At 50.1% G+C, this 13625-nt stretch overlaps 7 protein-coding genes across 7 annotated transcripts; 4 read left to right on the forward strand and 3 right to left on the reverse strand.

Moving 5' to 3' along the window:
• Position 1: 1 nt before the first annotated feature.
• On the forward strand, positions 2-349 carry N7509_011737 (uncharacterized protein; the record flags this gene model as incomplete). The annotated part of the gene is made up of 1 exon (XM_056636374.1): positions 2-349. One exon carries the CDS (start codon positions 2-4, stop codon positions 347-349), a length of 348 nt encoding a protein of 115 aa, XP_056482404.1.
• Positions 350-1087: 738 nt separating this feature from the next.
• N7509_011738 (autophagy-related protein 27) lies at positions 1088-2253 on the reverse strand (the record flags this gene model as incomplete). The annotated part of the gene is made up of 3 exons (XM_056636375.1): positions 1088-1283; positions 1354-1873; positions 1986-2253. The coding sequence occupies 3 exons, from the start codon at positions 2251-2253 to the stop codon at positions 1088-1090; spliced, it is 984 nt and encodes a 327-aa protein (XP_056482405.1).
• Positions 2254-3035: 782 nt separating this feature from the next.
• Positions 3036-3784, forward strand: N7509_011739 (tubulin-binding prefolding complex subunit GIM3; the record flags this gene model as incomplete). Its single annotated transcript, XM_056636376.1, has 4 exons — positions 3036-3053; positions 3187-3321; positions 3420-3487; positions 3592-3784. The coding sequence occupies 4 exons, from the start codon at positions 3036-3038 to the stop codon at positions 3782-3784; spliced, it is 414 nt and encodes a 137-aa protein (XP_056482406.1).
• Positions 3785-5190: 1406 nt separating this feature from the next.
• On the reverse strand, positions 5191-7203 carry N7509_011740 (Hsp70 family protein; the record flags this gene model as incomplete). Its single annotated transcript, XM_056636377.1, has 3 exons — positions 5191-5390; positions 5450-6821; positions 6976-7203. The coding sequence occupies 3 exons, from the start codon at positions 7201-7203 to the stop codon at positions 5191-5193; spliced, it is 1800 nt and encodes a 599-aa protein (XP_056482407.1).
• A 1070-nt stretch (positions 7204-8273) lies between these two features.
• On the reverse strand, positions 8274-9729 carry N7509_011741 (uncharacterized protein; the record flags this gene model as incomplete). The annotated part of the gene is made up of 2 exons (XM_056636378.1): positions 8274-9435; positions 9626-9729. The coding sequence occupies 2 exons, from the start codon at positions 9727-9729 to the stop codon at positions 8274-8276; spliced, it is 1266 nt and encodes a 421-aa protein (XP_056482408.1).
• Positions 9730-10027: 298 nt separating this feature from the next.
• N7509_011742 (proteasome assembly chaperone 4 family protein) lies at positions 10028-10617 on the forward strand (the record flags this gene model as incomplete). Its single annotated transcript, XM_056636379.1, has 2 exons — positions 10028-10249; positions 10393-10617. The coding sequence occupies 2 exons, from the start codon at positions 10028-10030 to the stop codon at positions 10615-10617; spliced, it is 447 nt and encodes a 148-aa protein (XP_056482409.1).
• Positions 10618-11164: 547 nt separating this feature from the next.
• Positions 11165-12794, forward strand: N7509_011743 (uncharacterized protein; the record flags this gene model as incomplete). Its single annotated transcript, XM_056636380.1, has 6 exons — positions 11165-11278; positions 11505-11643; positions 11699-11800; positions 11858-12539; positions 12597-12661; positions 12733-12794. The coding sequence occupies 6 exons, from the start codon at positions 11165-11167 to the stop codon at positions 12792-12794; spliced, it is 1164 nt and encodes a 387-aa protein (XP_056482410.1).
• Between the last annotated feature and the right edge of the window lie 831 nt (positions 12795-13625).

Raw genomic sequence — 13625 nt, forward strand, 5'->3', positions numbered from 1 at the left:
CATGAGGAGAGAGAAGAGGTGGAGGAGGCGAAGAAGAGGAGAGGAGAAGGAGAAGGAGAAGGAGAAGGAGAAGGAGAAGGAGAAGGGAGAAGGGAGAGAGCAAGGAGGAAGAATGCTCCCTGGTGCTCCGGACTCCGTACTCCGTTGTTCAATGATGTGCTTTCGCAATTCCCGATTCCCCCATGAGAACGATTTAGTCTCGATGACGCGATCATTCGCCCCGATCACTCGTCCGTCTACGCTTCTCTTTGCTATGATTGGTCCATTTGTCTCTGTTTCATCGCTCACCGACTTTACTTTACTTCGATGTCGTGCTTTTGTGCGTTGTTTTGCGGGGATCGAGATCTGATCTCCCGGTCTCGTATGTCTTGTATTCCAGACTGAATTGATACCTGACTTATCCACCACACAACATTGTATTCTTAAAAGTAACACCTATACAAAGTGTCGAATGGCTCCACTGAAGAATCCATCTCCATTCCAGCACTAAAATTGAAGAGCCCCCGGGCAGTTGGACCCCAGGCGATGGCGAGATTTCCGGGGTGTGCAGGCTCATCGCAGTGCGAACGTGCTACTAACCTCGTAAGCCTAATGCAATCCTGAATGGGTACTTGGTATCATCCTACAAATCAACCTCAATCCACAGAGACCCCGAGCCAATGGCTAGCTCATTGCTGTCTCCTGGCTGACTGGCAGTCTTCCATTCGAACCCTACCTAGGTACCCAGGTGGGGGACTTGCTTTTTCGGTACCTTTCACAAGCTTTAGCATATCATCCGTTATATCAACAGCAACTTCAGACCTGCCACCATCTGGGCAGCCTGCCAGTGTCCTTAAACTTGAACAAACACAAGATAATAGCACTCGCATATTATAACAGCTAAATTCCAATCACGTATAATCACATTGTTGCTATAACTCACATCTAGCGCCTACCGTGGTACCCATGGTGAATCAACCCCCATCAGCCACATAAGCTACAAAACCCGGCCGAAGCCATACAAAATTGCAGAGCAGATTGCAAAGAGTGCAGAGGTCTGCCAATTCCCTCTCTCATCGTACAGAAGAAAGCTATGCTGCGGTCCTACTTACACCGCACTGTATCCTCCCCTCGTTCCGGAGCCTTGCAGGGTGTCAACGACTCGACGGCCCCAGTCTTTGAAGAGGTATGGCACGTCGCGAATCGCATCGCCGTGAGGGAGGAGGTCCCAGCCCCGTGCGCCGAAGCGGTTGTAGTTGAGCCAGGAGCCGAAGATGAGGTATGCCGCGACACAGAGGAAGACACTGGAAGAGATGGGGGTGGTTAGTCTTTGTCGGTCTCACGGCGAAGGGTTTCGTCACTTCAAACACTCACATGATAATCATCCACGTAAAGAATCCCCAATGATTATTGGAGCTAGCTTCCTTGCCCCTCTGGTACTCATCACAAGCATAGCGTGTGCGCCACTCAAGCTTAAGCACGTAAAGGCCATCCTCATTCGGAGCAAAGCTCTTGTACTGAAGACTTTGGTCGGAGGTCTTCTTCCCATCACCCTCGCCCTCGCCATCCTCCGCCCGTCGTCTTTTCTCACTCTCCTCATCCTCCGGCTGTGCCTCCTTGGTACTGAGACCCTCCAACCCAGACCGGTCCGGATCACACTGGAAATCAATCACGGCGGCCGCATCCTTGGCCTTTTGATCATTGTGCTCGCCCTTCCAGGAGCCACCGGAGATCTTCAGGCGTAGACCCTCGGTCTCAGAGCCCTCGATCTCGCTGAGTCGCGTGAACTGCGGATCCTTAGATCCGCCGCCCATCGGATCGAGTCCCGCGATCGGGAACCCGAATTTCTGGTCGCCGTTGCCATCGGATGGTTTTAGGTCTTCGAAGCCGCAAACTAGGTGGAGGGAGTGTTAGTTAGTCGGTGCCTGATGGGCAGAGAGGAGAGCTTTGCAGATGGGGGTGAGGGTGAGAATCAGGGTCAGGGTCAGGGTCAGAGCCAGACGTACTGTTTTTAGAGTACTCGCAGCTGCCAGCTCCATTCGGGCGTTTGGAAGCTTTGCCTAGCGGGGCACAGATGTCGAGGACATAGGTTGTATTCGTAGAGTACTCTTCGGTCTTGTTGAGGTGGTAGATCTCGTGCACGCCGCCCAAGCCACTGAGATCGTATTTGTAATCGTTGACCTTGATTTGGGCGCAATCGAAGGTGAGCGCGGTCGCGAAGCTGGCGGACAGCGCGGAGAGAAGAATAGGTGTTTTGCTGGATTGTATTCGCATGATGGAGGGCTGGGGTGTATGTCGGGGGGAGGAGGTGTGCGCTGGAGGTTGGAGTCACGGAGGCGGACCCGGACTCGGACTCGCGACGGAAGTGGAAGTGGAGGTGGGAGGTAGAGTGGGAGGTGGAGCTGAAGCTGAAGGTGAGGCTGAAGCTAAAGGTTGGGCTGACCAGCTCGGATCAGGGGAACAGAGCAGGAAGAATGTGATAGCTCTGCTCGATGGCTGGTGTACTCGTTCCACAGTGATGGGGCTGAGTTGGAGTGAGACGAAGCGATGACGGCGTGCGGAGGTCTTTCGTTTCTCCGGCGCGGATTGCCATTGCGACTGCCTGGTAGTACTAGTACTAGCAGTACTATAGGACACTGCTCTCCACACTTGGTATGATTGTAGTATACTGTTAGTGAGTAGTAAGTATAGTTAATTCTAGTTATTTACTTTTAGCTCAAATCTATTCAAATGGTAGTTAGAAAGTAGAGCTATTTGTGGGTGATGGCATCTACTAGTCAGTACATTACTGCACGTCTACTCTACTCACAAAATACTGAAATAATTAATATCCGTCTACCAAGGAGTATTCTACCTAGATATAGCTATAAGTAAGTATAGCCATAAGATATACCTATGATTATCCCATAGCTATAGCTATAGTTATACTAAACTACCACAGTCATACTTCCACTCCCACTTCTCTGCCCCTCCGCCTGCGCACGGACCAACTGCGTCAACCGACGAACTTTCCATCAACTCTCCTTTCGGTGTTGACACTCCCATTACACTTCAAGATGATGCAACCTCGCATGGTAAGTATCTAAACCTTCACCTGATCTCTCTCTCTATACCTGATTCTGATGCCCCTTCTCCTCCCACTCACCACGCACCAATGCCTTTCAACCTCTCACAACACCACATCCCACTAACTCCGAACTCACACAGCTCTCGCGAGAGGAAGAAGGCCTAGGTGGCAGCGACGAGAATGAAGTCCGCCGTGAGGATCAAGAGAAGATCAATCGATTCAGCCGATTGCACCAGCGTGAAGCCACACTGGAGGAGCAGCTCAAGGCTAAGCAGGTATGACCCGCAACCCCGCCAATATCCAGAGAAGCGATTGGGTTTCCATGTTTGGAATTGCCATGAACGCGAAGAAAGCAATACTAATGCCCTGACAGAAGGACAAGGAAGACCTGGAGGAAATCTCCATGGAACTCGAGCTAGCCGATGAAGATGAACTCGTCCCGTGAGTCCTCCTTCATTCCATTCCATCTCCCCTCGTCTCTGTCCAAGGGACATGCAGCACCAAGCTACCAGTCAGGTAAAGAGTCAATTCTAACTATAAAACAGCTACAAAATCGGAGACTCCTTCTTCCAGCTTCCCCTCGCAGATGCCCAGTCCATGCTCACCACATCCACAGAGCAGATTGACACCGACGTCTCCAAGCTTGAGGATTCCATGGGTGAGATCCGTGAGGAAATGCAGCAACTCAAGGTTGCCTTGTATGCGCGATTCGGACGCAGTATCAACCTGGAGACCTAAGCATTGAATTATCTGTATGCTTTACTCCGGTTCGAGATCTTGATGACATGACCCCCAATTCAAAATGTATCTATTCAATAAAATCCAAATCATCTCAAATTTCACACACTGAACTGTGGACTCACCGGCACTACCTGGCCCCTGATGGCCACCCGCGCTTTCATAAATGCTAGAAATAATATCATACCCCGTACTAGGACTACCCAGATCTGCCGCTTTTGATCCATTGAATTCGAGTGATACTACTAGTAGCATGCAAAATAACTTGAAAGTAACACAGTCCTCTCCCAAATATTCAAGTCCTATACCTAATACGCACCGATAATTTCGCAGTCAGTCCAAAATCAAATCGAACGGGCTGTCTCGACGCTGGGGTGCAGTGGGAAATATATGGTGTTTTCAAGTTGGTTCGAGTGATTCGACTACGACGGGGACTTACTAGTGTCACGCTGTGGTTGTCACGATGGCTAAGGGTACTAGTACTGCTAAAGCCACTGATGAAGTGCCAGTGGGCAGAATGGGTGGGAAGTTGTCATCTACTACTGCTACTGCTACTAGTACTACCGAACTGCTGGGTTTATTTCAGTCTCGACTTTGGCTCCGTCTTTGATAATGGAGTTGTTTCGCCCGTGACTGGTCTGTTTGGCGTGAAGATGGGATTTATTCTTTTCAATTTAGTATTTGTGGAATTTTTCTTTGGTTTATGATTGCTGTCCGTGAAACCTGGAGCTTGTATGTACTACTAGAAGGTGGAGGTATCACTTCATGACAGACAGATTATAGACACTGGCAAACAGGCAGACAATAAGTTGAATATCACCGAGGACCATTCATTACACAACTCGAACCCATGAAACTGACTCGAAACAACCAACAATCAACCACAGCTCATAATTCATTCAATCAAATAAAGGTAAGAGGTATCTAAGAAGACCAAAAGAAGAAAAAAATTAAAAGAAGAAACGAAACAATCCACCAGAAGATATCACAAATCCAACGCTGCGGTGCGGGGCATATATGTAAGCCAAGGAATGGAAAGAAAACGATTGCAAATTGCAACACGAGTTATCAGATCAACGCCGATTCTCCAGTGCAGTGCAGTGCGGCGCGGTACGGTGCAGAGCTGCCCAGTAGGAAGAAAAGAAGGGAGAGGAAGAGGGTGGGCACCCCGGAATCAAAAATCAAAATCAAAATGGGAGGGTTGGGCCAGGCCATGGGTATCTCTCGCTCCACTCCAGTGCGCAATGGCATGGCATGGTAGGGCATGTTTTATATAAGCACTGGCGGAGGAAAGCATTTATGTACGGCTTGGAACTTGCGAAGTGAAATCGCGTTTCCTCGAGGGGAGTTTTTTTCGGGGTATTGCAAGAGTGTGTTGTTTTGTTTTGTTTTTTGGTGCGAGCCGTTTACCGGAACTTGGCGCGGCAGCGACCCATGATTTCGTTCTGGCAGACCAACTCGGCACTGAATTCACTTCCGTCCAATGTGAGGTAAATGTCGAAGTAAACTCGGTAGAAGATACCCTGGGGAGTATCCATGCGCTCGAAGTCGGTCTCGAGATTCTTGCGAGACAGGTCCGAAGTGAGGGTGACAACTTCCTTGATACCTTTGAGGGGGTTAGTTTGGAATGATTCAAAGTCAGTTGGGTCGAAAGGATTCACTCACGAGGATCCTTGGTATATTCGGGGCAGACGTCCTCATCACAGGCGTACAGAACGTCCTCGTACATAAGGGTAGCACCGGGGGCCACCTGCCGGAAGAAGCTGACCTTGACGGGCTCGCCGATCTTGACACGCTCACCCTTCTGCACGAAGATCTGGCGAGTGTACTTGCAGCGATCCCGACCATCGAGACTGGGAACACGATATTGCTCCGGGTGGTATCCCTCCTTGAATGGCTGAAGGGTGGCCATGAGATAATGTCGACGGGCAACACGGTGAGTGATGACTCGTTCGGTGATACCGGCGGTGACCGCACCCTTGACGATAGCGGCAACGGAGTCCATGGGGCGCACAACCTTGGTGTTGTATTGGGGCGGGACATGCAATTTGATTTGCTGGAAGAGGTACTCGGAGGCACCGAATCCACCAACAACCAAAACGTTTTGCAGAACACGATTCTGGGCCTGAATGGCGATGATCTGGTTACGAACCAGCTCCAGAATACGGTTGACCACCGGCTCGAAGCATTGGAGAATCTCCTCGTTGGTGAACATCATGTAGCCTTCCTCGATACCCGCGTCCGGGAAGTCAGCCTCAATACCGACATCCACCGCCCATTTTTGTCCGTTGTTGCGGAAGTCCGCCTTGATACGGTTCTCGAAATCCATGATACACTTGGCGTAAACCTTGCCCGCAATGCGCGAGCCGTCCGGCAGCTTCATCTTCCGGATCTTGGCGCGCAAGATGTTGCTAAAGTTACGATTCAGCGCCGTGGAACCGCAGGAGTCACCAGATCCGGTGGTGCATTCCATCACACTAAATGGCGATTCTTCTTCCACCTCGTAGGCGATCAAATCAACGGTACCACCACCACAATCGACAATCAAGATAGCGTCGCCAATCTTCAGATTCAGCAGACCGCTCTTCGCACAGAAGAGAGCGGCGGCCTCGGGCTCCGAGACGAGAGTCAGACGGTTATCATTCTCATCGCGCAAGAAGCCTGCTTGAATAGCAGCAGCACGGGTGGCCGCCTTGCCGGCATCGTTCCAAATAGCGGGAACGGTGAGATAGTATCGAATGTTGCGCTCTTCACGAGTGAAAACCTCACCCAAGGTCTTTTGCAGCTGAGCCCGCATGGCCTGGCGCAGTTTGAAGAGGTAGTCGGCAGCGACATCGATTTCGGACTTTCCAGGGGGCAGCGGGGGCAGATTGATGGGATCGATATAGGTGTTTCCGGAAAGCATCAGCTGCAACTTGAACCATTCCACCTTTTGCACGCCGGGCTTGGGGTATCCTGTCGGGGCCAAGGCATCGGCGATATCGGGGCCCCAGCCAACTACCTTTTGATATTGGTCGTAGTAGAGGACGGTGGGAATCTATACAAAGCAAGGTCAATAAAAGGTACACATAAAGCGAGACCATGCGACCATGCGACAATGATATAAAGAAAGTATCACTGTGGGTAGAAACGCGCGGGGCGAGGGCGGGGCGAGGCGGGGGGGCCTAGTTAGAAAACGATGGCGGGCTTACCTTTTGCTTGGTGTGTGTACCGGCGCCGGGCCATTCTGTGATGATATCCTCGCGGGCTTCATTGTTGGTGGCAAAGGCAAAGGCAACACCGGAAAAGGTAGTACCAAAGTCAATACCAACAATGAGTTGGGACTTGCCTCGATTGGCACCCTCGACCTCGGCGGGGTTGCGATATTGTTGTGCGGCGCCCGGGGCCATGGGGAGACCCATGCCCTGTGGCTGTTGCATGCCGTAAGCGGGGGGGAGGGTTCATTTGTTGCGGAATACCGGGCTGGTACTGTTGTTGCTGCATGTTTGGTAGAGGAGCGGGATGTTGGGTGAGTTGTTGGCCAGGAACCATGGGACTCGTTGGACGGTGTTGTTGGAGTTGGTGTTGAGGTGGGTAACTGGGTGGTCGCTGTTGTTGTTGTGGAGGAGGTTGAGATTGTTGCGACGGTGGTTGATTGATTGACAGACTCGCAGTCGACGAGCTGCGGTGGGATGGGGGCGCAGTAGGTGAAGTACCGTTGGTGGAGGGGGCAGTGTTGGAGGGGACAGGCGAGGCTGGCTGATGTTTATCACGTTTATTCTTGAAGCCAAGGCCTGACCGGAATCTCGAGCCGATGGATTCCATGTGCGGCGAAGAGGAAAGGGGAGGAGGAGGGAGAGGGAGAGGGGGGGGAATAAAAGAAAAAAAAGAAATGGGGGAACAAGGGGAGGAGGAGAGAGGTGGAGGTGGAGGGGGGGGAGGAGGACAAGGCTGAGAGAGAGAATACGAAGGGGGGAAAAGTGTCAGCTCGGCAGAAACAGCAGGACACAAGGACAGATCCGAATGGGAAAGGCCTGGTGGATTATAGGGCCAAGGGGGAGAATTGTGGCCAGTGGCTGAGGAGGAAAGAAGGGAAAAAAGAGAAAGAGAAAAGAGAAAAGAGAAGAGAGAAGAGAGAAAGAGGAAAGAGTGCGAGGGATCATCGTGAGGCTGAGCGTGCCTACTTTGTGTGTGTACGAGTATACGAGTATAGTGTAGTTATACCAAGGTACACTGTTGAGACTGTTGATATATGAAGCTATTATATCTGGTCGACTATCTAAGTACCTACTATATCCTCTCGACTCGACTCGACTCTCCTAGTAAATACTTATGCCAATTCTTATTCACAAATGTCTTTTAATCTGCATCTCCTCCCATCATCATCTTCTTCTCTTTGTTTTGGCCCCCAACCAATGGGAAATTACGGGGGGCCGTGAGATCCATTCACACTCCAATCCAATCCAATCCTGTCACGAACGACTCCAAGATATTTTGCTCTGCTCTATTTTTAAGCTGCTCTCTCCATCTCCATCTCCACCTTCCGGGCGACCCAGTGCCCCGGTCGATACAAGTTTTGAAGCATGCTATCTCCGTCTTGAATGTACCCACAGAATCGATCGCCCGCCCGCGCCTCAACCTCGAACCCCATGCGCCGCACCAACGCCAGTACCTCTTCTTCTGTCAACTCCACATTTCCCGGTTCTCCAATGCCTGCGTCCGTGTCCTCTTTGCCCTGCCCATGCCCATGCCCCTGTGCCTGTGCCTGACCTTGGCCTGGATGCCCGTCATCAAAATGCCACAACAACGGCCCCACATTGACCCACAACCCATTCGGCTTCAAGCAATGTCGAATCGCCTCAATGTATCGAATCAAATTAGGCGCCGTGTCAATGAAAAACACCGTCGCAACCGCGTCAAAGCTGGCCTCTTGCTCGGGCTGTTTATACAGAACCACAAAGTCCGCCGCGGACATGGACATCGACCCAATCGCTTGGCCCGATGTTGCCGCTTCATGAATTGCCGTGCCAGGATGCGTATCGGGGATAGCCACACTGCGTAATTGCTGCTGCCGCGACTTCAAGTTGGAAAAATGCAGCGCAAACGGATGTAATGCATGCTTGGCCGCGCCCGCCGTATGATTCAACACCCAACTACTCGCCAATAGCTGATGATACGAAATCTCATTCCCCTCAGCAGCAAAGCCAGCCAGGCACAAATCAAAAACAAAGCGACCCAACCCAGCCCCAGGCACCAGCACGCGAATCTCTTCGCCCGCCGCAGAGCGGGCAGCGAATTCCTCGCGGAGATCCTTCAGAACGGGCTCGTAGCAGACGTCACGCTCGACCTGGCCTTCGGCACTCCAGTCGCGGTAGAACTGGCGAATAGTCGAGTGCGCCTTGTTGACATCGGACGCGGTGGCTGTGTCGTGCCAATTCTGGTTGGGATCGTCCTTGTCCGGGGTGGCGGGGAGACCAAAGGATTCCAGGCCAACGGCCAGAATGGCGTCGGCGATCTCAGCATTAACGTCGATCGCGTCGTCTACGGCGTTGAAATGGTTCAGGATTGAGAATGGGGGCTCAGAGAGCATCTGCCAATGCTCAGAGGGTAAGGCGTAGAAGGCCTGACGGCGCCGATGTGTCGTATTGCGGTGCGCGGTCCGTCGATATTGTCTGTAAATTATGTTAGTGTTTCTTCTGGTGATCCGTATTTCGCCGTCCATTGAATGTATAGATCGGTGCCTAGGTGGACATAAAAATAGTATCATATCCAGTCGTCCACCTCCAGGCTCCTACTTATCGCATAGCCATCACCATCATCACTGGCACTACCACCACCACCACCACCATCGGCATCACCTACCGGAAAGAGTCCAGCGCAGCAAAAAGGACCCTGCGCTCATCGGGGTCGGAAAAAGGGTCAAAATCCCCAGCCCACTCCTCCTCAGTCTGCTCATGATCGGACATGACTACAGCCTGAGTAATTATAGTAAATCGAGTGTGTAGAGAGTGGAGTGTAGAGTGAGCAGAGTTGAAAGTGCGGGCAAAGCAAAGTTCGGCGGGATTGGTGGAGGCGGGGGAGGTCCGTCGTCAATACTGAGTAGCCTCTTTCATCTCTTCTTCTCTTACTGCAACACCACATTACCCACTACATCAAAGCACCACGCAGCACAACACGCGCACAGTATAATTCGCTAGTCTACCCCAGACTTATCGAATTCATAATTTCCATTATCTCTGGATCAAACCGCTCGGACCCTGCAGAATGGCGACCGAGACCGCCTCAGTCCCGCATAGCCAGCAAGTCTCTCCCGACCTGAAGCCCCAAGAGCTCTCATTCCCGCTTCCCAAGGCCCTTCACACAACTGGCCATGTCCATCTCACCTTCTTGGGACACTGTGCAACAGTATTCCTGGCAACCTCGACACCAGGGGACTCGGGCGGCTCAGTGAAACCGCTAGGCAGCTTTGTCTACGCCATGCCTGATGTAAGTCATTAATAACAATCATGATCTTCCATTTCCCACCTGTATTGTTTCGCCTCCCAATGCAAGCAACAAACCAAAGCGAATCAATTATCTCAGAATCAATTCATTCCATTCATTCCATAATCAAACTCTAACCTCCCCAGCGCACAAACGCCAAATCCACAATCTCCACAACAATCTACACCTCACCCTCAAGTATCGAGTACACAACTCGCGTGGCCAAAATTGTTGCCCGGCGCATCGGTATGCCCGTCTACGTGGGCTGTAGTATTGACCCTCACGCGCTGGAATTGACCGTTGAGGAGGAGATGGAGGGTCTTTCGCAGATTGTGAACTTGGTGGTTGAGAAATATGAGGCGCAAAAATAGAGAATTAGCTAGAGATCCCGATATCCTATATTCACACTTTAGCTCATAGTCTCGCATTGGTACCAGTAAACTCCCGAGGTCCGTTGTAAGTCGAGGCCAAATTATGCAAGTCAGACTACTAGTACTTTTGAGTATGACCAATCAATCCTCCATAGGGAAGGTGGTAGTCTCCCTTATATGGAAATCGACAAATCCCCTCATTCCAATGACCATTGTGCTGATAAATACAATTAGGGGTAGTTGAGTAATCTCCGAATTTACCAAGTACTAGATAACCAGTGGTCAGACCATCCGGCTTGGTTATGTGGCCGAGTCCGACTCCCAGATAGATGAGTTCGTTAATACATGTGCTCTTCCACCGGAGACTTTCTGTTTTGACAAGGAAATTAATACCTAGGTATAAGCTATCGATGGCATAAAAGGGAAGTGATGATGCGTTGAAGGTCGCGGACATTCTCTCCTCAACACACCGGCATCAGAGAAATTTCGAGTCTTTTCACGGACGATTTATCATTTTTCTTCAGATATTGAGTCAGTATCCAACAGTATGCCCATATTACAGTCAAAGTCAATCTACCATGGGTTGCCAGTTTTCCCACAGGAAACAAAGGGTTTTACGGCTATCGTGACCGGCGCAAACGGAATTTCTGGAGATCATATGGTACGATGGCCTTTCTCTCTCTATTTTCTTTTATCATCCCCCTATGGATCCCTGTATTCCAAGTATCCTTCTTGCTCTAGCTTTTGCAATATGGGCTCATTGTTTCATAGCTTCGGGTTCTTTGCGAATCGCCCGATCGATGGACCAAGATATACGCATTATCTCGCCGTCCCCGAACGGAACCTGGCCAGCCTATGTGGAGCACGTGTCTATGGACCTACTTCAGTCTCCAGACATTTTGGCCAAGCAAATGCGAGAAAGAGGCATCAGTGCTGAATACGTCTTCTTCTTCGCCTATATCCAGCCAAAACCAAAAGATGGCGGAAATATTTGGAGTGCGGCCGAGGATCTTGTTACAATCAACAGTAAGTATTTGAAAATAAGGCTTGACTATCGTTAGTTAACTCTTGAATTAAAAAGAATCGCTCCTTGTCAACTTCCTCGAGGCCCAGGCCCTGGCCAACTCACTGCCCCAGCGCATACTTCTCCAACTAGGAGCCAAGTACTATGGAGCGCACCTAGGTACGGCACTTCAGATCTATTTAATTCGTCCTAAGTACTAGTGATAACACAACTTAGGTCCCACCAAACTGCCAAGCGAAGAATCCGACCCACGGGTGTACTTGGAACCTAACTTTTACTATGACCAGGAAGACTATCTCAAGGATTTTGCTGCAAAGCATGGTATTAGCTGGAACACCACACGCCCTGCTAACATACCGGGTGCAGTTCCCGACGCAGCCATGAATCTTTGCTTTCCACTTGGCGTATATGCCGTTGTTCAGAAACATTTGCGCCAACCACTAGAATTCCCGTCCGACTTCGCAGCATGGACAAATATACAAATGCTCTCGAGCGCGCAAATGAACTGCTATCTGGCAGAATGGGCTGTTTTAACCGAAGATGCGAAAAATGAAAGTTTCAACGCGACAGACGATTACCCTTTTGCTTGGGAAATGTTTTGGCCTAAATTGGCTGCTTTCTACGGTATTCAGTGGAAGGGGCCAGACGACAACGCAAGTCGTACAGAGTATCATGAGTTCCAGACTCCCTACACTCCACCTCCTAGGGGTTATGGTCCTCCGGCAACAATTCGGTTTAAATTTACCCTGGCCGAATGGGCGAAAAGGCCCGAGGTGCAAAATGCGTGGAAGGAGATTGTCGCTGAACACAATCTTCGAAATATCGCGCTGGAAGATGTGGATCGAGTCTTTGGCTTTACTGACTTTGGGCTCTCGGTTTCATACCCTGTAGTACAGAGGTAAGTCGGACTTTCATCTTTATTGATGAGCAGAGCTCATAGATTTCCGTTTTCTAGTATGGCAAAAGCGAAGAAGCTTGGATTTTTCGGATTTGTGGATGCCTCGGAGACAATTTACAGGAGTAAGTTGAATAAAATATACTATAGCGCTTAGCTTCCCAGGCTAACCAACGACACATTGGCATATTTGCAGCACTCGAAGAGTTTGTTGACTTGCACATGTTGCCTCCGGGCCCATCTGGAGTCGCTAGTTAATGGCCAAAGCGTTTCTAGTTATGACGATAGGGGATGGTTTAAGTTGGTAATGGGCCCATACGAAGGACAATCTCAACTCATTTTCGAAAATCTTAGATTGCATGGCCTTAATAAATGTAAATTGGGCACAATAGCATAAGCCTCCATTGCCAAGTCCTTTCAAGGTGTTTTCAAGCCAAGGAGGCCCCAGTGTGCTTGCTATGACCAAGAAAGGCTACTAGTACCCGGAGCGGCAGGATACCTAGGTATGTTTCAACCACCTGGGCAAAGTCGAGGATATACTACTACCAGTATCACTAGTAGTACCTAGGTACTCCAGGTGAACTACGGGAAGGTATCCATCGAAAAGGCAAAGTATGAAATGATGACCCATCGGCGTGACCCAATTTGTCTGGCTAGGATATATTTGCAGACATGGATCGGGACTCTATCAATTTTCTGTAGATGGCAAATAGCGAGCAGCGGTCGCTTAGTTTGTCAACCATCAGCTTGTCAAGACAGGCTTTCCATAATTCTTGCTCGGGTATGCGTCCTCGGTGGTCAAGCTTACGAGAGTATAGATAAACCTTGATACGACTTTGAAAAACCTAGCTACCTGAAAGCTCCCATCGGATAAGTTCAATCTGATAATATGTTGGAATCTGTGACTTAGGGGGGCTCCTATATAATTTTTATTGGAAAATCCGCTTGGCACCCCCATGCCGATTGTGGCTTCATACAGTTTTGAATATGTAGCTTCAGTTTGATCTCCAACCTTGGAATTTAATGCATGCCGCACCCTGCGGACTCTTTCGCAAAGCTTGATGAAAATCTAGTATTGTAAAGTCATTT

Source organism: Penicillium cosmopolitanum (genome assembly GCF_028827165.1).
Source record: "Penicillium cosmopolitanum strain IBT 29677 chromosome Unknown utg000011l:1.0-3548175.0:1.0-3550911.0, whole genome shotgun sequence".
Classification (NCBI taxonomy): domain Eukaryota; kingdom Fungi; phylum Ascomycota; class Eurotiomycetes; order Eurotiales; family Aspergillaceae; genus Penicillium; species Penicillium cosmopolitanum.